General features: G+C 41.5%; 2 protein-coding genes across 5 annotated transcripts in view; one reads left to right on the plus strand and one right to left on the minus strand.

The window, feature by feature from the left end:
- Window positions 1–16,313, plus strand: CMC4 (C-X9-C motif containing 4). 3 transcript variants are annotated; one of them, XM_022566294.3, is made up of 3 exons: window positions 1–98; window positions 1,129–1,196; window positions 3,659–16,313. In XM_022566294.3, the coding sequence occupies exons 2-3, from the start codon at window positions 1,139–1,141 to the stop codon at window positions 3,799–3,801; spliced, it is 201 nt and encodes a 66-aa protein (XP_022422002.1). In that variant the 5' UTR covers window positions 1–98; window positions 1,129–1,138; the 3' UTR covers window positions 3,802–16,313. The 3 variants fall into 3 exon arrangements, with proteins under 3 accessions (XP_022422002.1, XP_022422001.1, XP_022421999.1); XM_022566293.3 differs by having other exon boundaries at window positions 90–199; XM_022566291.3 differs by lacking the exon at window positions 1–98 and having other exon boundaries at window positions 206–1,196.
- Window positions 11,046–27,601, minus strand: part of FUNDC2 (FUN14 domain containing 2) — a 25,464-nt gene continuing 8,908 nt past the window's right edge. Inside the window, exons 3-6 of one of the 2 annotated variants that reach the window (XR_016391260.1) lie at window positions 24,685–24,760; window positions 19,971–20,102; window positions 16,371–16,880; window positions 11,046–12,910 (exon numbers count right to left, since the gene is read on the minus strand). Coding sequence is in view for 1 of the 2 variants with exons in the window: in XM_022566287.2 (XP_022421995.1) it covers window positions 16,803–16,880; window positions 19,971–20,102; window positions 24,685–24,760 (286 nt within the window). In the remaining variant the exon portion in view is untranslated. Of the gene's footprint in view, window positions 16,881–19,970; window positions 20,103–24,684; window positions 24,761–27,601 lie in introns of both variants that reach the window. The other variant, XM_022566287.2, reaches the window with a different exon arrangement.

Below are 27,601 nucleotides of genomic sequence, written 5' to 3' on the forward strand. Positions count from 1 at the left end.
AACCGTTAATGGACATCATCAGCTGGAACTGGGATCTGATGAATCCCACAAAAGTCAGCACCTGCTACAGAACAGATGCCCTGATCACCAAGGACTTGGTACTGATTTAGAGAGAAGAGAGCAGCTCCTAGCAGCATCAACATCTATTTGTCGCTTATTTGCCCTGCAGCAATTCACCTGCCTTTCCTTCTCCCATCCTGTAAATATCCTAGGTTTTGCTCCAGTGTTTCCCATCCCAGTACTGACCTAACTTGGATCTACTAAGAACTTAGGGGGCTCTGAGGAAAAAAAAAAAAAAAGGGGAGATCATTTGCATTAATGAAATTAGCTACAAAGGCTCCTGGGCCTTTTTCCTTTCTGAAATTGTGTCTTCAAATTTTTAGAAGTTGCTGATCAGAATCGTGGGCACTTAAATTTATTCTCTGGTTACAAATATTTTAAATAAGTTGGTTTCTGTAAGAACTCCAAAAAACGTTTTAGCTGCTTACCTAGCACCTTTCTCAGGAAGTAATAATAGCACCAAATATTGCTGATTCACTACCTGATAAAGATTATTTCCTGAGTTAAAATACTCATAGCAGTTTGTATACATTAAAAGAAGGGTTTTACTTTTTTAAAAATCTTGGGAATAATAGCTATCATGTGTTGAGTCCTTACTGCCTTCCAGGCACTGTTCTATGCACTTTATATACTGTATCACGTTTAATCCTTCCATCAATGCTTTCAGGTAGGTATGATCTCTATTTTACACACAAGTAATAAGGAAAAAGGCTCAAGGAGTTAAATCATTTATCAAGAGTGGTTCTCTGAGTGACAGAGCCGGGCAGTGGGCCGACTTGTCAGGCTGCAGCGCCGGCTCCTCTAGCCCAACGTTGGTTTACAATAGTCAAGATGAGTTGAAGTCAAGGGGTCTTTTTCCCTATGTAAAGCTATTTATATCTTCCAAGCCAAATGGAATATTATAAAAATACAGTTAATTCATCCTATGAGCAGGAAGAATATTTTTTAGTGTAATTGTTTTCCAGCAATTGTAAGAGCATACTGCTTGTCTCAGAAGAAAATTCCATCGAGGGGCTTTAAAGTCTTTATGTATAAAAGACAAAATAAAAATCATTTTTCTTATTTTAGTTTTCTGGATATGCCGCAGAAGGATCCGTGCCAGAAACAAGCCTGTGAAATACAGAAATGTTTACAAGGTAGTATGTTAAATGCTTTTCTATATTTTTCAACTTTATCTGTGAACTAACCAGAGAACAATTTTTCTTTTTATCAGCAGACTATATTAACTCCTCTCAGAATGTAATATTTCTGTAATTAACTTATCCTAAAGATTTTCCTCACTGTGTCATCAAGGATGGCAGAAAATAAAAAGTGGTATGACCTAAGCTTGGGGTTTACAATCCTGGTTGTACATTCAGAATCACCTGGAGGGCTTCAAACACTTGCCTAGCACAGTTAAATCAGACTCTGGGGGTGGGGTCTGGGCAGGAATCAGTCTAAAAAGCTAACCAGGTGATTTTAATGTGCAGCCAGAGTTGAGAATTACTAAGCTGAGCAAAGTCCTTTTTAAAAAAGACTAGTTTTAAGTGGGTTGGTTAGACTGCAGTGTGGCTGACAACTCACTTTTTAAAAGCAGTCAGGTTAGAAGGGATGGGGGTGAAAATACATTTGGAATTCAGGCAACTAACTCTTGAAGGCAAAAATAAATCAGCTAAAGCGTATTTGATGTAAGTGATTTGTCCATTTTGTTTTAAATAAGCCGATAAATTTGACCATATGCTAGAGGATTTTACTTTTTTTTTTTTTTTTTTTGCGGTACGCGGGCCTGTCACTGTTGTGGCCTCTCCCGTTGCGGAGCACAGGCTCCGGACGCGCAGGCTCAGTAGCCATGGCTCACGAGCCTAGCCGCTCCGCGGCATGTGGGACCTTCCCAGACTGGGGCACGAACCCGTGTCCCCTGCATCGGCAGGCGGACTCTCAACCACTGCGCCACCACGGAAGCCCCGATTTTACTTTTTTAAATCAGCAAATGATTACTAGCAGAACAAACAGAAAAGGCTACAGGGCTATCTGAATTTGAAAGCTGACTTTTTGGATAATTTTTTCCCATTACTAAAGTAATAGATAGAGATGGATGCCCATGAAAATATAGAAAGGGAGGATGGAAAAATGTTCAGAGTTCACCCAAAGACTCACCACCAAAGAAAACCCTTGTTTGTATATTTCCTTTGACTTTTAACTTTCATTCTTGGACTTTTCATTTTATGGTGTAAGCAATCTTTTTAAATCTTTTAATCTGAAATGTTAATGTAGAATAATAATGCCATTTTATTCATCCTTTTCTTCCCTTCCTCCAAATTTAAGAAAAAGGAAGGGGAATTCCCTGGAGGTCCAGGGGTTAGGACTCAGCACTTTCACTGCCGTGGGCCCGGGTTCAAGCCCTGGTCAGGGAACTAAGATCCCGCAAGCCTCGAAGCGTGGCACCCCCGCCAAAAAGAAAAGAATGTTCTTCCCAATTTCTTCTCCCAAATAAATTCTTACCTGATTCTATCTGATTCTTACCTGATTTGAATTAGCAACATACAGCTAAAGGAGAACACAAATCAAGTTAGAACTGGATACACCCCCCTCACTACAATGTGGGTGGATTGAGAGCTAGAAGGGCTACGAGTGAGCGTTAAGTACTCCCTGGATGACAAGCTCAGTTGTAAGGGCTTTAAATAATATTAAGCTTTAATCCTTTCACCCATGAGGTAGATACTACTGTGACCCATTTTTATAGATAGGGAAATCAACACAGAAGCTATGTAACTTGTCTAGGGTCACAGAACTATTAAGGGGCACAGTGATGGTTTGAACCCATTTGGTCTGGGTCCAAACCTGGACTTAGCCACCCAACCATACTCTCTTTCTAATCAGAATTGTCTTTCCTATCCCAGGCTAACTCCCATGCACCCCATTTTAGTACTGGGGGACTCATCACCTGCAGTTGACCTAGGACCTTTAGGTCAAGTCCTCGTTGACTTAGGGTCTATGTATAGCAGGGATCTGCAAATGTTTTATGTAAAGGACCAAACAGGAAATATTTTAGGATTTGGAAGTCAGGAGGTCTTTGGTGTGTGTGTGTGTGTGTGTTTCCAACCTTTTGCAAAACCCATTCTTAGCTGTAAAAAAGAGTGGAATTCAACCCTGAGGCTGCAGTTTGCCAACCCCTAATGCGCAGACTTGGTAGGGAAGGTCCAGCAACCACCTTAAACTGAGTGCAAAATAATGTGCATGGTTCCTGCATTTCTCTAATTCACCAAATTAACAAAAGGGGCTAGTGACCAAACACACACACACACACACACACACACACACACACACACACACAAAAGGTTAAAAACCACTGCCCTGGAAAAAGACATGTAAGGAATCAGCGTTAAAGAAAAGGAAATTATATGTAAAAATACCTTTCGACCACTTTGTACATCATACTTCCTTATTAACCTGTTGATGGGTCTCTAAATGAGAAAGAATTCAGTGGACTTGGGTACATCCTCTTTCCTCCAGGTCTGTAGATACAATAAAGTGAAAAGGACTGGGAAGCTCAGATCTAAACCTCCCTGTGCCCTAGTCCTATGAGATCATGACCAGGGTCTGTCTATCTGTCTTTCAGCCAACAACTACATGGAATCTAAGTGTCAGGCTGTCATCCAAGAACTGCGTAAGTGTTGTGCTCGATATCCCAAGGGAAGATCTCTCGTCTGTTCAGGATTTGAGAAAGAAGAGGAAGAGAAGCTGACGCTGAAGCCCACATGACAGTAAAGTTCTGCTGAGAAGCAAACTGCTGCCCCACATTGCCACCACGCGGGTTTTATCTATCCTCCTGACTCTTTCTTCAGGCCAGGTAGCAGCAAATATCAAATGAAAAAGTCAACTATAAAAGTTAATATGCCATCTATGCAGAACAAATATAAATATATTAAACAAATAAGTAGAATGTGATAAAACTGAGCTGCTAAAATAAACCTTTTAAGTGAAACTTTTTGGTTTGGTATATGTGATATGTTGACTTATTGTTACCGAAGTCAGATTTGGCTGCTTGCCACTCAAAAGCCAATAATGGAGAGGCAAGTGTCAGTGGAAAAGGTGCTTTAATCAGAAAACCTGGCAATCTGGGGAGAAGGTGGGTTTGTGTCCAGAGACCAACCCCAAAGATTCTGCTCAGCCATGACAGTTTTTTTGGTTTTATTAAAAAATTTATTTATTTTTGGCTGCGTTGCGGCGAGCGGGGGCTACTCCTCATTGCGGTGCGCGGGCTTCTCATTGCGGTGGCTTCTCTTGTTGCGGAGCACGGGCTCTAGGCACGGGGGCTCAGGAGTTGCGGCATGTGGGCTCAGTAGTTGGTGGCTTGCGGGCTCTATAGCACAGGCTCAGCAGTTGTGGCACATGGGCTTAGTTGCTCCGTGGCATGTGGGATCTTCCCTGACCGGGGCTCAAACCTGTGTCCCCTGCATTGGCAGGCAGATTCTTAACCACTGCCCCACCAGGGAAGCCCCACCATGACAGTTTTTAAAGGGAAAAAGGGGGTAAGAATCTCAGTGAATCTGAATCATCAAGGAAGGAGGTTGGATGCTGCATCATTCTCCTTTGCATGCAGACTGGCTGACTTTCTTCAGATGTTTTCTTGCCCATGTGATCTGCGTGCAGGATTGCTTAGGGGGGCTATTGGGGGTAGAGAGCTAACTACTTCTATCTAGGAAAAGAATCAACAGGTTAAACAAGGCATGGTGTGCATTCAGGAGAGTATAAGTCAGGAGTTAGGTTAAACTGCCTGGTGATCTCATTCCTATAACTAGGTTCTTTTAAGGTTACAGGGGAACAGAAATGGGCAAACAGGAAAGGGGTAAAAGAGCTGCTTTCATTATAACAAAATATATATTTGGTTTTTGTCTCCATTCCTGGCACTGTGGTCCTAAAACCCTTGGAATTTCCTAAGTGATAAGTGCAATAAAGGTGGCTTCTGTTATGTTAATGAGACGTTTGAAAGTCCCTAGGTAACCTTAGGATGGGGGCTGGTTGCCAGGGGAACGGCCTTGCAGGGTTAGAGGGTTAGAACTTTCAGTTCCCACCCCCACCATGACCCCCGGGGAGGGGAGAGGGGCAAGAGGCTGGAGAATATTGGAGTTCAATCACCAACGGCCAGTGATTTAATCAATTGTGACTTGTCAAACGATCACAGAAAAATAACAGAAAGCCAAAGAATCATCAAAGTAGTAATTAGTGAAAGTTTATTGTGCACACACCAAAAAGACAGTTTGTGAACACAGAGCACTCAGACCAACACGTGGAATGAGGGGGGGGCACTGTTATAAAGCAGCTTACACAGCATGAGGGCAGTGACTGCTTATTCTTCACAGTGATTGGTTATAATATTAGAATTTTCTTAAATGGTCGAGAATTGGTCAGTGGTTAACCTCATATCAGCCTTAGGAAACAGTTTAGCTTATGCTTTCCAGAAGCATAAGCGAGAAATGACCCAGGTCAGGTTAGTCTCCTAAAATAAGCTAAATTAAGGCTTGCTTGCGTGATTAAACTGGTTTTGTCTGTTCATGGAGTTTTCAAGGCTGGTCTCAGTTTTTTATTTTTTTAAATTTTATTGGAGTATAGTTCATTTACAATGTTAATTACTGCTGTACAGCAAAGTGATTCAGTTACACATGTATATATTCTTTTTCATATTCTTTTCATTATGGTTTATCACAGGATATTGAATATAGTTCCCTGTGCTATACAGTAGGTAGGGCCTTGTTGTTTATCCATTCTATATATAATAGTTTGCATCTACTAATCCCAAACTCCCAATCCTTCCTTCCCCCACTTCTCCCCCTTGGCAACCACAAGTCTGTTCTCTATGTCTGTGAGTCTGTTTCTGTTTCGTAGATATGTTCATTTGTGTCCTATTTTAGATTCCACATATAAGTGACATCATATGGTATTTGTCTTTCTCTTTCTGACTTACTGCACTTAGTATGATAATCTCTAGGTCCATCAATGTTGCTGCAAATGACAAAATTTCCTTCTTTTATATGGCTGAGTAGTATTCTGTTACATATATGTACCACATCTTCTTTATCCATTCATCTGTCAGTGGACATTTAGGTTGCTTCCATGTCTTGGCTATTGTAAACAGTGCTGCTGGGAACATAGGGGTGCATGTATCTTTTTGAATTAGAGTTTTCTCCGGATATATGCCCAGGCATGGGATTGCTGGATCATATGGTAGCTCTACTTTTAGTTTTTTTGAGGAACCTCCATACTGGCTGCACCAATTTACATTCCCACCAACAGTGTAGGAGGGTTCCCTTTTCTCCACACCCCCTCCAGCATTTGTTATTTGTAGCCTTTTTTTTTTTTTTGGCTGCACTTTGCGGCTTGCAGGGTGTTAGTTCCCCATCCAGGGATCAAACCTATGCCCTCGGCAGTGAAAGCTCGGAGTCCTAACCACTGGACCGCCGGGGATTTCCCTGTTATTTGTAGACTTTTTAATGATGGTCATTCTGACCAGTGTGAGCTGGTACCTCATTGTAGTTTTGATTTGCATTTTTCTAATAATTAGCGGTGTTGAGCATCTTTTCATGTGCCTATTGGCCATTTATGTCTTCTTTGGAGAAATGTCTATTTAGATCTTCTGTCCATTTTTCGATTGGGTTCATTTTTTTTGTTATTGGGTTGCATGAGCTGTTTGTATATTTTGGAAATTAAGCCCTTGTCAGTCGCATCATTTGCAAATATTTTTCTCAGTCCAAAGGTTGTATTTCATTTTGTTTATGGTTTCCTTTGCTGTACAAAAGCTTATAAGTTTGATTAGGTCCCATTTGTTTATTTTTGCTTTTATTTCTATTGCCTTGGGAGACTAACCTAAGAAAACATTGGTACAATTTATGTCAGAATGTTTTGCCTATGATCTCTTCTAGGAGTTTTATGGTATCATGTCTTATGTTTAAGTCTTTAGGCCATTTTGAGTTTATTTTTGTGTATGGTGTGAAGGTGTGTTCTAACTTCATTCATTTACATGCAGCTGTCCAGCTTTCCCAAAACCACTTGCTGAAGAGACTGTCTTTTTCCCATTGTATATTCTTGCCTCCTTTGTCAAAGATTAATTGACTGTAGGTATGTTTGTTCATTTATGGGGTCTCTGTTCTGTTCCATTGATCCATATGTCTGTTTTGTGCCAATACCACACTGTTTTGATTACTGTAGCTTTGTAGTATTGTCTGAAGTCTGGAGGGTTATGCCTCCTGCTTTGTTCTTTTTCCTCAGGATTGCTTTGACAATTCTGGGTCTTTTGTGCTTCCGTATAAATTTTAGGATTATTTGTTCTAGTTCTGTGAAAAATGTAATGGGCAATTTGATAGGGATCACGTTAAATCTATAGATTGCTTCTGGTAGTATGGCCACTTTAACAATATTAATTCTTCCCATCCAAGAGTATGGGATATCTTTCCATTTCTTTGAATCATCTTCAATTTCCTTTATTAATGTTTTGTAGTTCTCAGCATATGTCTTTCACCTCCTTGGTCAGGTTTATTCCTAAGTATTGTTTTTTGATGTAATTTTAAAATGGATTGTTTGTTTACATTCCCTTTCTGATATTTCATTGTTAGTGTTAAGAAATGCAGTCAATTTCTTTTTTTTTCCCGCTCCCTCCTCCACCCCTCTGCCCCTGCAACCAATTTCTGTATGTTAATCTTGTATCCTGCTACCTTGCTGAATTCATTGATTAGTTCTAGTAGTTTTTGTGTGGGGTCTTTAGGGTTTTCTATATATGGTATCACGTCATCTGCATCTAATGACAGTTTTACCTCTTCCCTACCAATTTGAATAACTTCTATTTATTTTTTTCTTGTCTGGTTGCTGTGGCTAGGACTTCCAATACTATGTTGAAGAGAAGTAAGAGTGGGCTTCCTTGTCTTGTTCCAGATTTTAATGGGAAGGCTTTCAGCTTTTCACCGTTGAGTATTGGATTGGCTGTGTGTGGGTTTGTCATAAATAGCTTTTCTTATGTTGAGATATGTTCCCTCTATACCCACTTTGGTAAGAGTTTTAATCATGAATGGATGTAGAATTTTATTGCATGTTTTTTTCTGCATCTATTGAGATGATTATGGGGTTTTTTTCTTTTGTTGATGTGGTGTATCACATTGATTGATTTGCACATATCAGACCATCCTTGTGACTGTGGGATGAATCCAACTCGGTCGTGGTGTATGCTCTTTGCTATGTGTTGTTGGATTCAGTTTGCTAATATTCTGTTGAGAATTTTTGCATCTATATTCATCAAAGATATTGGCCTGTAATTTTCTTTTTTGGTAGTGTCTTTGTCTAGTTTCAGTATCAGGGTAATGGTGGCTTCATAGAATGTCTTTGGGAGTGTTCCTTCCTCTTCAGTCTTTTGGAAGAATTTGAAAAGGATCAGTATAAGTTCTTCTTTGTATGTTTTGTAGAATTTGCCTGTGAAGCCATCTGGCCCTAGACTTCTGTTTGTAGGGAGTTGGGATTTTTGTTTGTTTGTTTTATTACAGATTCTATTTCACTTCTAGTGATTGGTCTGTTCAAATTATCTGTTTCTTCTTGATTCCGTTTTTTTGGGCTGTATGTTTCTAGAAAATGGTCCATTTCTTCTGGGTTGTCAAATTTGTTGGCATATAATTGTTCATAGTATACTCTTATGGTTTTTTGTATTTCTGAGTGATGAGTTGTGATGTCTCCTCTTTCATTTCTTATTTTGTTTGAGTCTTCTGTCTTTTCTTCTTGGTGAGCCTGGCCAGAGGTTTGTCAATTTTCTTTACCTTTTCAAAGAACCAGCTCTTGGTTTTATTGATTTTTTTTCTATTGTTTTTTAAATCTCTGTTTTATTTATTTCCTCTCTGATCTTTAGTAAATCCTTCCTTCTGCTGACTTTAGGTTTTGTTTGTTCTTTTTCTGATTTTTTTAGGCTGTGGGTTAGGTTATTTGAGATTTTTCTTGTTTCTTAAAGGCCTGTATTGCTGTGAACTTCCCCCTAAGAACTGCTTTTGCTGCATCCCATAGATTTTGTATGGTTGTGTTTTCATAGTCATTTGCCTTAAGGTATTTTTTAATTTCTTCTTTGATTTCATTGTTGACCCATTGGTTTTTTAGTAGCATGTTGTTTAGTCTCCATGTAATTGTTTTTTTCTCGTTTCTTTTTCTGTGGTTGATTTCTAGTTTCATGCTGTTGTGGTCAGAAAAGATACTTGAAATATTTTCTATATTCTTAAATTTGTTGAGGCTTGTTTTGTGCCCTAGTATGTAGTCAATCCTAGAGAATGTTCCATGTGCACTTGAAAAGAATGTGTAGTCTGCTTTTTTTGGACATAATGTCCTGAAAATATTAATTCTGTTCTGTTGTATCATTTAGGATCTCTCTTGCCTTATTGATTTTTCTGTCTCAAAGATCTGTCACAGATGTGAGTGGGGTGTTAAAGTCTCCTACTATTATTGTATACCCATCAATTTCTCCCTTTATGTCTGCTAGTATTTGCTTTATGTATCTGGGTGCTCCTATATTGGGTGCATATATGTTAACAAGTATAATATCCTGTTCTTCTGTTGATCCTTTTATAATTATATAGTGTCTTTCCTTATCTTTCATCGTGGGCTTTTGGTTGATCCTATATTGGGTGCATACATGAGTTTTTATTTTAACACTGTGTAATGAAGCCTCCATAAAAACCCAAAAGGATGGGGTTCAGAGAGCTTCCAGGTTGGTGAACCAGAATGCATCCACATGTCAGGAGTGGATACACCCCAGTTCCATGGGGACAGAAGCTCCTGTGTGTCAGGCCCTGCTGGACCTCACCCTGTGCATTCTTCATCTGGCTGTTCTCCATCTATATCCTTTATACTATCCTATATAATAAACTGGTAACCATTTAAGTGAATGTTCCTCTGAGTTCTATGAGCTGCACTAGTAAATCAGTTGAACCCAAGGAGGTGTCGTTGGGAAACTCAGATTTAAAGCCAGTTGGTCAGAAGCACAGGTTAACAACCTGGACTTGGAACAGGTGTCTGAACAAGCGGGTGCAGTCTTTTTTTTTTCTTTTTTTGTAAAATTGCCACTTTTGGATGATTTCTGTATTGACCAACTTTACCCACACAACAAATAACCTCACATCTCAGTGACTTACAGAAACAAACAGTAATTTATTTTTTAAAAAATATTTATTTATTTGGCTGCATCGGGTCTTAGTTGCAGCATGAGGGATCTTCGTTGCGGCACGCAGGCTCTAGAGCGCACAAAGTCATTAGTTGAGGCCTGCGGGCTCTCTAGATGTGGTGCACGAGCTCTGGAGCGTGCAGGCTCAGTAGTTGCAGCACACAGTCTTAGTTCCCCCAGGGATCGAATCTGCATCCCTTGCATTGGAAGGCGGGTTCTTAACCACTGGACCACCAGGGAAGTCCCAAGTGGGTGCAGTCTTGTGGGACTGAGCCCTTCACCTGTGTGACCCAGTCAGTGTCCAATAATTTGGAGCAAAGCGTCCTTCCAGATGCCAGTAAGAATATTTCTTTCCACTTTTGCATCCCCCACCATAGTGCGTAGCTCAGAAGCCACTTAATATTTGTTCAGTGAGTGGCAGGAAAGGCATAGAAATGATTCTTGGAATGTTTAATGACTCTTAATTTATCATCAGGAGAGAACTGGGGAAAAAAATTCTTTGGAAGTTAGGCAGCAACAGAACTAGAATTCTTAAGTGGTTTGTCTACACTTTATAGCCTCATAATCAAAACCTATTCCAGTGGATCCTGATGGTGCTAACACAAGGCTGCTGAAGCTGTGTGACTTCACATAGTGGTTGAGGGGGGGACAGTATCGAAGGGGCCATTTGGTTTCCTCAAATAGGTGCTAGAACCACCATCCCTCTACCCTCCCCCACAAATAAAGAAAAAAGATGAGTTCTTAAGCAAGAGCTGAAACAAATTCTGATGGGTCCTTGTCTCAGTCCATTCGGCTTGCTATGACAAAAAGATCATAGACCAGGTGGCTTCAACAACAGACATTTATTTCTCAAAGTTCTGGAGGCAGCAAGTCCAAGATTAAGGTGCTGGCGGATTCAGTGTCTGGTGAGGGCCCTCTTCCTGGTTCATAAATGGCTGTCTTCTTGCCATGTCCTCACATGGAAGAAGGGACAAGGGAGCTCTCTGGGGTCTATTTTATGAGGCCACTAATCCCATTCACGAAGGGATCAGTGCCCTCATAAAACAGACTCATGACTTCATCACCTCCAAAGACCCCACCTCCAAATGCCATCACCTTAGGGGTTAGGATTTCAACATGAAATTTGAGGAACCACATTCAATCCATAACAGGGAGGATCCCTCCTTCCCTCTGCCAGCATGCTAGAGAGAAGCTACATTGCTGTGAACAAACTAAGATAGTCCCTGATATTCAAATACCATTACTGTTTTGGGACCACGTGTTCTTTAAAGCAGCATTTCTAGGAATTGCTGTAACAGGTGGAAAAAAGGCTTGCCTGGTAAGGTAAGTTTGGGAATGCTAGGTTACACAGAAGTAAACAGGTTTCTTTCCTGTGAAGACTTCAAAGCTTTTCATATGCTCATGTGAAGTATGATTCTTTGGAAAGGACTACTGTATGCAATACTTGCCAACTTGTACCAGCAAACCCATTTTGCAGATAGCATCTCTCAGGAGGGGAACATTCTCCAGAGACTCAGAGAAATGCTGCCTTAAGAGATGTTTGGTCCACAAACTAGGGAAAGAGTGCTATATTCTCATAAAATCATTTGAAGTCTTGTGTTAATAGTAGAAAATTTAATGAAACATTTTATAACTACATTTACATCATATACAACTCTAAATTACATTTAAAAGTATCAATTGATAGTGGTGTTGGATTCACATTAGCAATCACTACATGATCAAAGAGATTGCTCTCCTGTGCTTTATTACAAAATTATTTTTATTGAGTTAACTACTCAAGTTTCAGACTTTTAATTTTTTCCCCAAGTATACTCCTTTCTTTAGGGCTCCTAAAGCTTCAAACAATTATTCCTTCCTATCTTTAAACTCAGTACTGTCTCAGTTTCATTCAACATCTATTAGAAGACATTGATTTCAATCTTCTTCTTCTTAGCTATTACTATGACATACAGGGAAATAAAAGAGACATCAAAGAAGCTTAACACTTACCAACTGTTTTTTATTTATTAGGGACCATGATTAGCACTGAATCTCAGTCTTCAGGGAAGAGCTGGGAAGGTGAGAAATACGATCTCATCCTCCACTTAGAGACTTCTTAAAAGCCTGCTGTAAGTGGGCTCTGAGTGATGCTAAGTTTCATCCCTTGGTTAACTAATGACTGAGACAGACCTCTCCACTGGAAAGGTAATTTTCCCTTGGTCATGGGAGGTCATTTGTGGGGTGATATGTTGGCACCATATGAACACTCCATTACCCCACAACCTTCTGTCCAAGAGCTTTACATCTACTGATGACAGAAGGCCCTGGTCAGCCATCATGCTACTCATGCATCCACTCCACACAATTCCTATAACATTTAATAAACTAATATTATACTCTGTTCAGTACTTGGAAGGCATCTGAAATTGTATGGCACTTAATTTAAAAGGTATTAAAGGCCTGTTCAGCAGAACTGTAACGTTATTACACCAGCTTCCAAGTCTGTAGTTCAGTGGTTCCCAACTTTAGATGCTCCTCAAACATCTGAGGCTGCCCCGCCGCTACCAGTGCAACCAGAGTCTCCAGGACGGCAGGCAGGCAAGCAAGGATGCGAACCACTGCTCTCAATCATCATAATGGCATTTTTGACCATTTCAAATTCAGGACGGTAGTTCTGGTGTTTCAATAAGCTGACTTTACAGTTTTCTAAAAACGTGAAGAAAGTGCAACACTCAGTTTTCGCTAGAAAAATAGTGCTCTTGAAATTCATGATTCCTTAAGTATCAAATATCAGAGACATAAGCCACACTGTATGATTTCTGGGAAATCAGGTCCAGAATAAGGTATGTTTTCTGCCCAGTTCTCCAAGAGATCACACTACTATTGTATAAGTGATTAAGAAGCCCCCAGACCTAGAACCATGACAAAGAAATGAAGCTGGTAAGCTGGTAGAGGGAGCAGAGAGGGCAGCAGTCTAATTTTGCCTGCAGGGTCCAAAACTGGCCGTAAGTAAATTTCCCTGAGAGAAGAAACTAGTGTTTCATCGTGAAACATTAATGATTCTCAGATATTTAAAATCTATCCCTACACCATTTTTTTCAATCAGAAACTTATTACATCTCCCAAACGACACAAAAGTAGGTTTCCAAATAAGAGTTCAACCATTAGTCATGTCCATCTTTCTGGCAAAAGTCAAACAAAAGCATGATGGGGAGAACATTTTCACAGTAGTTAAGCATTTCAAAACCATGAGCACCCACCCCAGGAGTATGTTAGCTAGAATTATGTAAGATTCATTCCTTTAGTCATGTCCTGTGTTCTGCCAGGTCCGGCAGGGGGGAATGTCAGCCTGTTAATGAGTGTCCTGAGGCTGAGGGGCGGGAGCAGAGAAGTGGCCCAGATGGGCAGCGGGAGGAAAGTCAATGACAGTGACACTCATGACAATGGGGCCACTCAGGCGGAGGTGTCCCCACGCTCAAACCGTGTTAGCAGTGAGGATACAGAGCCTTAGCAAGACTGAAGACACGGGGGTCTACTTGTTGGACCTGATCCCTCTCCCCCTCCTTTGCTTATAGCTCCCCATCCCACCTGGTCCATTACAAGGAGGGACGCTGGGTCAAAGGGTGGCCCAGAGTGGCAGAGATGCCAGGAGGGGACAGAAGGAGCACATGGGGGCTCTGGGGTGAGCAGCAAAAAGGGAGAAGACCCTCATAGGCACTCTGGCCACCAGCTGTCAGAGGTTCTCCAGTCCAGGCCCAACTACAGGCAGGGAAGCCCCGAACAAGGGGAGCCAAAACCCAAACACGGTCAAAGTGACGACTGAAAACGCTTAATCCCTCAGTCAGTCAAAGAAAATCTGCCATCTCTTCAGCCCCCATCACTAGGGAGGCACAGCATGTTACTGGATTCTGGGTACTGGAGAAAAATGCATCATGAAACAGGCCTTGCCAGTCACATGGAAACAGAGTATCCATGGGTGAAGTTGCCTGGTCCTGGTGTCTCTGTTTTGCGTGAAGGGGTGGCAGCTGTTCTTTGAGAGGAAACCTCTCACTTCGCCACCTGAAGCAAAGCTGCTGACAACAGGGCTTCCATTTAGGGGCTCCCCTAACTGCCTGAGGGAGCTCTCCTAAATGCCACCAGTGATGAGCACCAGAGCACCACCACTGTTCAACCTCAGCACCCACTCTGCCCGTCCACCTGTGATGGCCCCACTCAGCGGGCAGAACTCAGGGCCATCCTGATTGCAATAGGATGAGGCCAACCCGTAACACTGACCTCAACCATGTCCCTCAGGTGGAAGCTAGAATCTTACTTCAGTCTATTATCTATTATAACCCGCTCAAAGCCGCTTAGAGCAACCTGCTAATCTTTGTCATCACCAATAATCACAGGAAAAAGAGATGGATAGCTAGGGGGAAGCAGCCGCAAGGCACAGGGATATTAGCTCGGTGCTTTGTGACAGCCTGGAGGGGTGGGATGGGGAGAGTGGGAGGGAGGGAGACGCAAGAGGGAAGACATATGGGAACATATGTATATGTATAGCTGATTCACTTTGTTATAAAGCAGAAACTAACACACCATTGTAAAGCAATTATACCCCAATAAAGATGTTTTAAAAAAAAAAAAAAAGGCAAGAAGATAAAAAAAAACAAAAAAAGAGATGGAAAAAGGCCACCCCACCCCACTACCTGCAGCCCCCATTCCACTGGTCTGGGTGGGGTCAGATGGGTATAATAATAGGGTATTGCATTTATGATTTTTAAGATGAGTTCTTACCTTTTACAGACACATACCAAAATATAATAAAATGACACATTTGGTATTTGTTTCAAAACAATTGATAAAACAAGATATAATTTGATGATCGTTATAGGTGGTTGATGGACACATGGGGGTCATTGTACTATTTTCTGTATTTTTATATATGTTTGAATGTTTCCATAATAAAAAGTGAAAAAAATTTGAGTTCTTCTACAAAAATATGGAGCAATGTGGCTCATACCATTATGATTTGTATATAATTCATACATGTTACAAGCAAAATTTAATGTTGCCTTAAAATACTACCATAAGGAGAAAAATGCAAATGGATGAATTCTAAAAAATTCCACACATCCACTAGTAGCTACAATTTCCAAATTCAATACATCATTCCCAAGGTAAGTAAAAAGGCAAACATTTTAAAAGGAAGGCCTTAAGAACATACATTTTGCAAGGGATCACCTGCAAGTTTAAGAAGTTAATTCCAAGTTTTCCAAATTTTCAGAACTCATAAAGTCTCACAAATCCTGTGGATCAGTGCCTTTTCCATACTTTTCTATGAGCTCATTATTCATATATTCAACAGATACTGAGTACTTATTAAGTGCTTGGCTCCATGGATATAATGGTGAAGACACAAGCCTTGCCTTCCTGCAGTGGGTATTCTAGATGGTACAATAGAAGGCCAGTACAGAAAAATGTGTTAAGTTTCTAAGCATGGATATATCTATAAATTTTTAAAGAAAAATTCTAAGAGTTGGGGTCATCCTGAGACAGATTACCTTTGATGATAGAAATAATTTATTTCACATGTGCTGTTGCTATTGCTACTGTTCTCAATTCTTAATGCTTGGAATGCCACCATTTAAAAACTCTGGTTCAAATGTTATATATTTCATACTAACTGGATAAATAGTAGAACTGGCACAGAGGAGCTACGGCTACCCCTGATGTTTGACAAGAGGTAAAGAATATTTCACATTTCAAAGCTTAAAACCTTTTCTATTAAATAAAAATCCAAGAGCTTCTTCCCTCTTCCACCTAAAGTCACTTATTTTGCCATAAATAAATCCTTTGGAAACCAGCATGAGATACATTATCCTGTATGATGGAAAACATCTGTAGATAATACCTCAATGCCTCTAAGTGATTCACTAAGTCTGACCATCCTAAATGTATCTGTTGGTTGGTTTCCCTAAAGACCTTCCCACCAAACACAATACCTTCAGCTCAGCATATGTATCTTTAGCACAAGTTCATTCCATATGCAGATTTTTCAACTGTAGTGCGCATGCTCCCATTCTGTCAGGATAATTAGAGCCAGTACAAGTAGTTCTCATTCTGTAACCTAAAATCTACTACAAAAGAAAGTAGACACCAAGATACCAAAATCTTTCATGCTTACAGGCAAATGTATTCAGTTCCTTTCCAGGCAGGACATAGTAAGGTATCTTATATGCTTGCTATTTCTTTTCCTAATCAAGTTTGGGACAACCTCTGAGGGTCCACTCACGCTCCATGGTGAGCCATCTTGTACCATGTTCCGGTAAGTATCTTCCATAGGGGACAAAGGAATATTCTTGCTGACCTAGAGACTAGTCAAGGGGGGAGTGTGGTGGGAGAAGAGTTAATGTCTACTGTCTCTTCCGTTGCCGTCAAGGTCATGGTGGGGCCATTATCCACTTGTACCAACAGATGCCTACAGAAGCCATTCAGATACGCCACGGCAGGGAGGAAGGCGAGGGAGAGGACGAAGAGGAGAGGCTTTGCTATCCTATGACGGAGTGAAGAGGCCGCTGGCTGGAAAACCAGGAATAAGGAAGTGAAGTCATCCTCTTTAGGATGCCATACCAAGCAGAAAGCCTCCGAAAAATCCACCAGTCACTAGAACATTCTTCTTCACAAACGACACCACCTAGGAACAGAAGATAGCACAGTGGATTACTTTGCTGAGGATATTATTAGGAAGCAGGACGCAGATCAGAAGGTGAGATGACGCGTCTTTGGATAAGGTAGTGGCGGGGTGCTAGCGCACAGTGATCACATTCAAGGGATGCTTTTCAGACGGGACTTTGCAAAGAGAGAAGGCACCACATTCAGTAAACTGGTGTCTCCTCCAAACCTGTCCACACGTTCCTCCCGCCCACGCGTCTGTCCATCTATCCATACACCCTCCTCTGAAACCTTATTTTCTCACATTCCTACAGCTTCCCATGCATGTGCTCTATCGACCTCCATCCCAGAGGGAACTTTCTCCCAAGTGCTACCATAGAAAAGTATTCACGAGGGGAATACACCCTGTAGCCTGGCCTACTGGTTTCCTGAACTTAAGTACAGGGGTTCATCTCCCTAACCCCACCCCGACCTTTCACACGCCACACCCAGCCTCCTGGGACCCTCGAGCCCCCTCATTCCCACTGTCCCTGTGTCTTCACTCCTCCCCGACTTGGCTGGAACTATATTTCCCTATTTGACGCATTGTCTCTTGCCATCTGCCCTCAGGGGGAGTGACGAAAATCATACAATTTCCTGACATAACTTCTTTCATTCATCATCTTTACTCATTCCTCAACTCGCTACACCTTGGCTCTCAACTCCACCACCCGACTGTAACTGTTCTCGCAGAAATCACCAATGGTCTCCTTGCTGCTAAACACTAACCCGAACATTTTCATTTCCTGCTCCCCAAATATGAATACGGGCTCTCAGGGGGAACCAGCCACTCTCCCTGGGGCCTGTGAGAGGGCCAGGCCACAAAGAGGGATACTACAAACATTTGTGGAATGAACCAATTCCAAACCTTCTGGTTACTTTATATAAGTGCACACTGTAAGGCAACAGTTGGTTCTAATCAAACATTAACCTTATACTTTTTATTATATACATTCCTGTATCATTAAAGAAGTTTTCAACAATCATGTATTACTTTTGTAAATGTCTGAAAAATAAAAAAATTTTTGAAGTGAAAAAAGTCTAAGTTTCATAACCCTGAGCTTGAGGAGGGATGGAAGGGAGGAAGGAGGAAGGACTTATCTAAGTGCACAAATGCCACGTTCCACTCTGGGCAATGGACAGCTTTTTTTATAAAAAATTTATTTATTTGAGGGTTTTTTTGTTCTTCTTTTTGAACTTTTCCATCTTACTACACTTTATTGAGGTATAATTTACATAAAGTAAGATGTGCTCATTTTTTCATTGAAATGTAGTTGATTTACAATGTTGTGTTTATTTCTGCTGTGCAGCAAAGTGATTCCATTGTACATATATATGCATTCTTTTTCCTATTCTTTCCCATTCTGGTTTATCCCAGGATACTGAAGAGTTCCCTGTGCTCTACAGTAGGACCCTGTTGTGTATCCATCCTATAGATACTAGTTTGCATCTGCTGACCCCACACTCCCAGTCCCTCCCTCCCTCCCCCTTGGCAACCACAACTCTGTTCTCTATGTCTGTGAGTCTGCTTCTGTTTCATAGATTCATTTGTGTCATATTTTAGATTCCACATATAAGTGATGTCATATGATATTTGTCTTTCTCTGTCTGACTTATTTCACTCAGTATGATAATCTCTATGTCCATCCATGTTGCTGCAAATGGCAAAATTTCATACTTTTATACGGCTGAGTAGTATTCTGGCAATGGACACCTTTGGCTGAGCACTCGCCACCACAAAGAATCGTCTTTTTCTTTTTTTCTTCTTTAAAGGGAATGTCATTTTTTAAAAAACAATATTTATTTATTTGGCTGCACCAGGTGTTAGTTGTGGCATGTGGGATCTTTTCTTTTTAGTTGCGGCATGTGGGATCTTTAGTTGCAGCATGCGGGATCTAGTTCCCTGACCAGGGATTGAACCCAGGCCCCCGGCACTGGGAGCACAGAGTCTTAGCCACCGGACCAGGGAAGTTCCTCTGCTAAGTTATCTACCACTCGTCTATGTGCTTTCCAACTTTCAAACATTTGCTAATATTTCTTGTCTCCTGGTATTCCCTTCCTGTTCTCTTGGTCCTTGTAGGTTTAACCAGGCACCTTCCTGACACCTTGATCCTGGTTTATTTCTCCCTGGTTAAGTGCACTTATATCTTTGGGACATTTGACATTTTTCCAAAGGTAATAAAGAAGTAACAAAATACATCCTTTTAAAAAAGAAGCCCTTCTCCTGTCCCTCCAGTATAATCTGACCTGATTTCATGCCTTAGATCAGAGGTTAGCAAACTATAGCCCGTGGGCCAAATCCAGCCAGTCACCTATTTTTATTTTTATTTATTTATTTATTTTTTTTTTTGCGGTACGCGGGCCTCTCACTGTTGTGGCCTCTCCCGTTGTGGAGCACAGGCTCAGCGGCCATGGCTCACGGGCCCAGCCGCTCCGCGGCATGTGGGATCTTCCCGGACCGGGGCACGAACCCGTGTCCCCTGCATCAGCAGGCGGACTCTCGACCACTGCGCCACCAGGGAAGCCCGTCACCTATTTTAAAATAAACTTTCATTGCAACGCAGCCACACCCACCTGCCTACCCATCGTCTATGGCTGTTTTCACGCTACACAGTGGAGTTCAGTAGTGACAGAGATCACAATGCCTACAAAGCTGAAGACATGTACCATCTGGCCCTTTACAAAAAAAGCTCGTCAACCCCTGGGCTACACATTCTGGACGTTTCAGAGATGTGTGTGTATGGAGACAAAAATGTGACTCACTCAAAGTGATCAGAGTGGCTGTACAAGGTACATCTTCCCCCCCACCCCTCACGTGCCGCTCCAATCCCAACAAGAACTTCTTCAAGGGATGCTCGATCCACATATGTGCCTGTAGCACTTTGCACTCTCGCTCAGCAATAAAAGTCACCAAACCTACTGGTCCTTGGTCCTTGTAGGTTTAACCTTTTAAATTGCCACTGAGGTGAGGATATTCCATCTGAGGCTGACATATTGGTGTGTCTACCCCATTTTTTACACACAAAGTTGTCTGCACCCTTCACACACTGCACAGGAACAAAACAAGTCTCACCTCGTCTGCTTTGCTTTTGACCTCCGCAGGTGTCTGGCTGCCCTTGCGGACCTTCAGCTGCTCCTTGGCTTTCTTCATGTCCCGCTCTACCCGCTTCCAGTCCACTTTGATGTAGCCAGTATGGTTTGCAAGCTTTAGTTTAAAAAATGACAGCAATAAAGGAGAAACACAGGATAAATCACTGAAATATGTTACCAAAAATCCTTCTGAGTTTCTATCTTTGGAGATATTTGCCGTCCAGTTTTTTGTATTTCAACGACATTCACTCCACATCTACTGAGCATCCACCCTATGTGCGAGGCCCTATGCCTGTCAACGGAAATCCACACACTGGCCTTCAGTGACTGCTGGCAATTCTTTTACTTTATTTATACTCTTACCCATCTCTATAAAATTTCAAGTTAGCTTAAAAAAATTAAATGGTAAATGAAAATCAGAACTGGAAGTCAAGATGTAAGGTAAAGAAACCTTAAAGGCGACATAAGCCTGAGTTTCTCGACAATGTGAACAGGGCAAGGGTGTCACGTAGTAATCACTGCTGCTCAGAAAGAAATCACAGAGATTTCTCATGAGCGATTTCTTGTAAGGGAGAAGCACATCCAAATATACCTACAGAACATGCCTACTTCCCTTGCTCAAGACAGCAGGCGCGCACACACACACACTCAGTGAGAAGCATTTCATAAAGAATGTGCGAACAGGATAAAACTCATTCACACATGGAGTTTCCTGATGGATTAGTGTTACCCAGGGAACGAAGAGACTGAATAGGCCATCAGTCAATCCTCCATGTGTATCACTTCTCTCCTCCAAATTTCTGATATGATAAATCATAACTCCCTGGATAGCTCAAAATATCTAAAACTGAAATTCTTCTCCACTGTCTAGTCAGTTGCTCTCCCTCTAGTCTCTCTTTTAGTTAACAGCACCAACCAACTAATCAGTCACCCAAACCAGGCTGGAGAAAATATCTGCAATATATCTAACAAACAAAACATTAATACTTATAAAAAGTGAAATTCTTCTGGAGATCAGTAAGGAAAAATCCCCATTTGAAAAACGGGTAAAGGCAACTCACAAAACAAAGTGGCCAACAAAAGGGAAAAGTTCAACTTCACAAGTAATCCAGGAAATCAACACTAAAATTACTGAGTTGCTATACTTTATCAGATTGGAGATGAGTAAAATACTGAAAATATACAGTGTTGATAAGGATGTGGGAAATGGACACTCCTATCACACCCTTACTGAGAGTGTTTGTCACAGCAGCTTTACTGGAAATAAAGCAAATGTCCATCCGCACATGAATGAATAAGCAAGTTGTGTCATGTTTACACAAGACGTTGCTCAGTACTAAAAAGAACAGACTACTTGTAGCAGCAATACAGCTGCATCTCAAAAATCGTACACTACATTCAAGTTCCGATTCTGTTACTCCACCGTCTCTCCCACACGACGAAGTACATTGAACAGCTACTTGGGGGCTCTGAAGGAAACAAGAGCATCTGACTGGAGAAGCCCAGAGCCGTGTATTTCCCATATTTGCTAAGGTATCACCTGGCCTAGACTTCAGGCAGGACTCAGAAACATTCTGACAAAATTCCACACACATTCCTGTAAAAGCTCTTGGAAAAACAGAAACAGGGAGAACTTCCTCAACTTGCTAAAGAGCATCTACAAACACACAGCTAACGTCAATCACACTTACTGGTGAAAGACTGAATACTTTCATCCAATGTTAACAAAAAGGCAAGGATGTCTCTATTCCTATATGTCTCTATTCCTATTCAACGCTGTGCTAGAAATGAAGTCATAGTGCAACAAGGAAGAACATAAGGTAAGAGGCGTCCAGATCAGAAAGGAAGATGTCAAAATGTCACTATTTGTAGACATGTTTGTCTACATAATTTCAAAGAATCCAACAAAAATCAAAAACTCCTACACACAAAAAGCAGGTTTAGCAAGGCTGTCCACTACAAGATAAACACACAAAATAAATTGTATTTCTATATGCTAGCAATTTGAATTGGAAATGGAAATGAAATTTATGGTTTTACAATAGCTGCAAAATAATCGAATACTAGGTACAAATCTAAACAACAATCATATAGGATCTGTACACTGAAAACTACAAAATGTCTGTTGAAGAAAGAACTCAAAGAGAAATGATTAAGCCAGAGTTATTGCAATCCCAATCCCAGCAAGATGTTTTACAGATATGTAAACAAGCTGGTTCTAAAATGTGTATGAAAAGACAAAGGAACTAGAACAGCCAAAACGATTTTGAAAAAGAACAGAGTTGGAGGAATCACACTACCTGACTTTACAGCAATCAAGACAGTGTGGTATTGGAGAAGACACACAGATTAATAGGACAGAATAAAAAGTACAGAAACAGACAATCCAATTTAAAAGCGGACAAAAGACCTGAATAGATGCTTCACCAAAAAGGAGATCTGGACAGTAAATAAACACATGAAAAGATGTTCTACATCAGTAGTTGTATCACTCGGAGTCCAACTGGGAGACAGCTTTAGGGCTCAGGGTAAGTGCCTGGGAAAAAGCACAAGAGCAACTAAAGCTCTTATAACGTATCTAGGAATAAAACTGAACCACAGATGGACAAGATCTATATGGAAAAAATAAGAGAAGTCTAGGCAAAGACATTAAAGAAGACCTAAATAAATGGAGACAAAGCCTGTGTTCACAGCTAGATGATACAATATCATAAAAGATATTAATTCTCCCCCAATTTATCTATATGGTTCCCATGCAATTCCAGTCAAACATTTTTCTTCTTACTCTTTTTTTCCCCTCTTTTTGGGTGCACCGTGCGGCACACGGGATCTTAGTTCCCCAACCAGGGATCGAACCCACGCCCCCTGCAATAGCAGCGCGGACAGAGTCTTAACCACTGGACTGCCAGGGAAGTCCCCCAGTGAAAATTTAAACAGAATCTTTGAAAGGAATTGACAAGCCTGTTGTAAAATTTAGATGGAGAAGCAAAAGTACGAAAGCAGCCACAACGATCCTGAAGAATATGTGGAGGAACTTGTCTTGCCCACTATCAAGACTCAGTAGATACAGAAAGGAGAGTCAGAGCCACACATATATGAACTTTGATATATGATAAAGGCAATGGTACAAATAATGAGAAAAGGAAGACTTATTCACTAAATGCTGCTGGGACAACAATCCGGATGAAAGGAAACTGGATCCTTATGTCAAACCACACCCCTGATCTCCCAACATCGTGACTACCCTGGTGACAGGGCACATGCGTGCACAGCACAGACCCCCATGTCTTACCTGCACTGCACTCCTTGCACATCTGACCCAAGCAATACCAGAATCCCAGTGCGAGGGTCCTTCCTGGAGATTATTCTAATGCCCATTACTTCTGTCAGTCAGAACCCCCAAAAGAAACAGAGGGTGCACTCAGATTAAGGCATTTCAAAGCAATATGAAGATACTCAGGGAAACCACAGGGACAGAACAGGATTGTGGGTCTAGTGCAAGAGAGCTGTCACTGCACTTGCATCTGAAGGGGTGCGAGGAAGGAAAGATGACTGCAACCCAGAAGGCAACAGGAGGGGTGAGGAGGGGCCTGTCTGCTAACAGCCACAGGGAGGGAGCCAAGAAGCTACGCAGGGAACGGGTCCGGGGGCAGCTGCTGGTGCCTTGCTAGTCACAAGCAGGATGCTGCCAGAGTGATGCTATGGAGTTCCCAGGCTTGGGCAGAAAAGGGCGGGCAGCTTTCACCATGTTTCTGAAACAAGGGCGCTTGGAGAACTGAGGCCGCAGGAGGAGCTGAGACCCGAGTGAGGGAGGGGAGGGAGAGGCCTGGACCCGCCCCAGCTCCCTGCTCTGGCTAGAACCCCTTGAGGCTGCCAGCCCAAGCGCCCACCCTCCCCTCCCCGAATTGCTGATGCACAGAAACTGAGATGATAAAAAGATGGTCATTTCAAGCATTGGGTTTTGAGGGCATCTGTGATGCAGTGATGCTGTACCACACCCGCCCCGGCCCACCAGTCACGAGCGGGCCTCTTCTGGCCTCTTCCACACACTTCATTTTCACCTGACGCATCTGGAAAACTCACTCAAATTGTGATTCTAACGTGGGACGACCTCACTAAAATGAGGGCTGCTACCTTCGAGAGGAGACAAAGAGCTGTGGATCCGGACACTCCAGCTTGACTGCACCTCAGAATCACCTGCAACTTTAAAAATACTCCGATATACAAGCAGGCCTACTGCCCGTGAAATCAGACGGAGGTGGGGGGCAGGCCCCAAGCATCAGTGTTCCATAAAATTCCCAGGTGATTCCAATGTGGAGTCAGGTTTGCAAACCAACTGTACACACACAGCCTCAGGGAGCCAGCAGCCAGTGGTTCAAAACAAACTCCATGCCACGGGCCAGCAGAGGCCATCTGACCAGTGTCATTTAGCCCTCATGTCTCTCATCGACTTTGTGTCTAAGAATAAATCGTATCACAGGGCACTGCATCACACCTGGGATTTCTGAAATCACACTTGCTTCATATTTCAAGTGGTCTTGAAAACCCTGGAAGGGAGCTCTGATAAGGAATATGCACGTGTCCCCATGTTATAAATGACAAAATGTAATCCACCTAGTAATTGAAGAAGTCTGACTCAAAAGGTTACTAGCATTTCAAATGGTACGTGAAACCAGGGAAAGACTCCACATACAGACCTGAAGCAGGAAAAATCCACCTCCCAGAGCTGTGGCAGCCAACCTTCCAACCTTCTGGAATATGAAACCAGTGCACCTACAAAAATCAAGTTAACAAGCTGTGAGACAAACACAAGCATGGACTTCTAACAACATTCAGAGCCTGCTTACCTTGGGATGGCCCAGCTCCTTCCTACTCCAGGCATAAAGACCGTCCCCTCCAGAACGAGGGAACGGCAAAGGCTCCAACCTCACAAAGACCCTGACTCGGATCTTGGCTCTACTACTCACTTCATTTTGTGGCCTTGAGAAAATCCCTTAAACTCCCAAGCCGTGTTTTTAAAAGATGACTCTGGCTACACTGTGGAGAATGGATCAACACAGGAAAGGATAAAGCAGAGGCTCCAGTCAGCAATATGGAAGAGAAATGGCAGCAGGGAGGGAGCAGCCCTGAAGCGAGTAAACACATGACTGTGTATGAGGCCAGAGTGGTCGCATGGGATAAGGGACAGGCTCTCAGTGCCATCTTCTCTGGTCGGCACATGGCTCTTGACAGAAAACTCTGCCCTGAAGACGGTTTATAAAGCCCTACACTTACATCCAGTCTCCCTTTACCTCTCTGCCCTCATTTTCTACCACCTACTGCTTGGTACACTTCAGTAAGAGAAAAAATATATCAATATCAATAAAACATTGCATGGAGGACCTCACAAGGATTTTAAATGTTTTTAAACAAAAGCTAGGTATATCTCAGAAGGGACTCCTAAACTGGAGGAATGATAGGACTAGTAAATAACCCGTTAGGACTCATCTCAGTTCTTAAATGTGATTATAAGCTGAAGTAAACTGCCTGTACCCTGTATCCACTGGCCCTAAGTCCCTGACGTGAAGGCATTAACTGACATTTTGCAGCTAAGATTCACTCATGATAAAGGCAACCAACTGGATCGTCAACTAGCTCTTATTTCTCCGATCTTTTTCTCAAAAACCTAACATGGATAAAGGTGCTTTTCCCCTCCAAAGAAATTTGGGAGAAAAAAATGAAGTATATATAAACTCCAGCAATTTTCTTCTCAGTCTCTTTTATCTTTAAAATTAGTTCTATAGAGTAAGGTACAGAACACATGTGGAATTTTTTTAAAGCCATGTGTAAATGTGTCCCAGAACAAGAATCAAGACTCAATTATATAAGAATAAAAAAGATATCTAGCACCCAATAAGGTAAAATTCACAATACTGCCATCCCATTAAAAACTACCAGGCAGGCAAAGCAGGAAAACAGACCCATAATGATAAAAAACGAAATCAACTGAAAGCAACCTAGAAATGGCACAAATGACAGAATGCTGACAAAAACATCAGAAGTGATAATGATTGTATTCCATGTTCAAGAAGCTGGAGGAAAGATTCCACATAATAAGTAGGGACAAGGAACATATTTTAAAAGGATACAAATCAAACTTCTACAGATGAAAACTATATGTCTGAGATGAACACTGTACTTGATGGAACTAACAGCAGTTTAGATACTGTAGAAGTAAAGATTAGTAAACATGACACAGCAATAAAAACTATCAAAATGAAACAGAAAAATACATGAACATGGCTGTAATATTGAACTATAGTTATACACTGGGGAAAACTGAAGGATGGGCTCTCTGGATTTTTTTTTTTGCATTTTTAAAAATTTATTTATTTTTATTTATTTTTGGCTGTGTTAGGTCTTCGTCACTGCGCACGGGCTTTCTCTAGTGGTGGTAAGCAGGGGCTACTCTTTGCTGGGGTGCAGGCTTCTCATTGCGGTGGCTTCTCTTGTTGCAGAGCACAGGCTCTAGGCACGCAGGCTTCAGTAGCTGTGGCATGTGGGCTCTAGAGTGCAGGCTCAGTATCTGTGGTGCAGAGACTCTCTGGATTATTTTTAACAAGCACCTGTGAATCTATAGTTATCTCAAAATAAAAAGTTAAAAAAAATAAACAGTGTCAGTGAACTACAGGAAAATTTCAAGCAGTGTAATAATATGTCTAACTAGAACTGTTGAAGGATAGAAAATATTTGAATAAATAATGAGAAAATATTCTAAATTTGATGAAAACTGTAAATTGATAGATCTAAACAGCTTAATGAACTCAAAGCACAAAACAAATGATAAATATTTTTAAAGCAGCCTGAAAGGCGGGGGGAGGGACATATTAGGTACAGAGGAATAAAATTCAGAGATAGCACATTTCTCATAGAAAATAATGCAAGACAAAAGATAATGGAACATTCTTAAAGTACTGGGGGAAGAAACAACCCTGTCAATCTAGAATTCTATACCCAGTAAAAATATCTTTCAAAAAACAAAGATGAAATGAAGACCTTTCTCAGATATACAAAAGCTGAAAAATAAATCATCACCAGCAGCCCAAAAGTACAAAGAATGTTAAAAGTGGAGGAAAATGATACCAGATGGAAATCTGGATACACACAAAAGCATGATGAGCACAAGAAATAAACTATACGGGTAAATACAAAAGGTTTCATTTTCATTATTTAAAAATATAAGAATTCAATATTTAATGAAAAAATGTAAAGGTTAAATGTATGATAATGAAAACCAAGGGTAAAAGGGTAAAATGGAAGTATACTGTTTTATTTTTTTTTTAAGATTTTTTTCATGTGGACCATTCTTTTTTTTTTTTTTTCCGGACACGCAGGCTCAGCGGCCATGGCTCACGGGCCCAGCTGCTCCACGGCATGTGGGATCCTCCCGGACCAGGGCACGAACCCGTGCCCCTGCATCGGCAGGCGGACTCTCAATCACTGTGCCACCAGGGAAGCCCTGATGTGGACCATTCTTAAAGTCATTATTGAATTTGTTACAATACTGCTTCTGTTTTATGTTTCTGGTTTTCTGACTGTGAGGCATGTGGGATCCTAGCTCCCTGACCAGGGACT

The sequence above is a fragment of the Delphinapterus leucas genome, chromosome X, assembly GCF_059928025.1.
Source record: "Delphinapterus leucas isolate spDelLeu-1000000601 "Yukka" chromosome X, BTC_Dleu_Yukka2, whole genome shotgun sequence".
Lineage (NCBI taxonomy): Eukaryota > Metazoa > Chordata > Mammalia > Artiodactyla > Monodontidae > Delphinapterus > Delphinapterus leucas.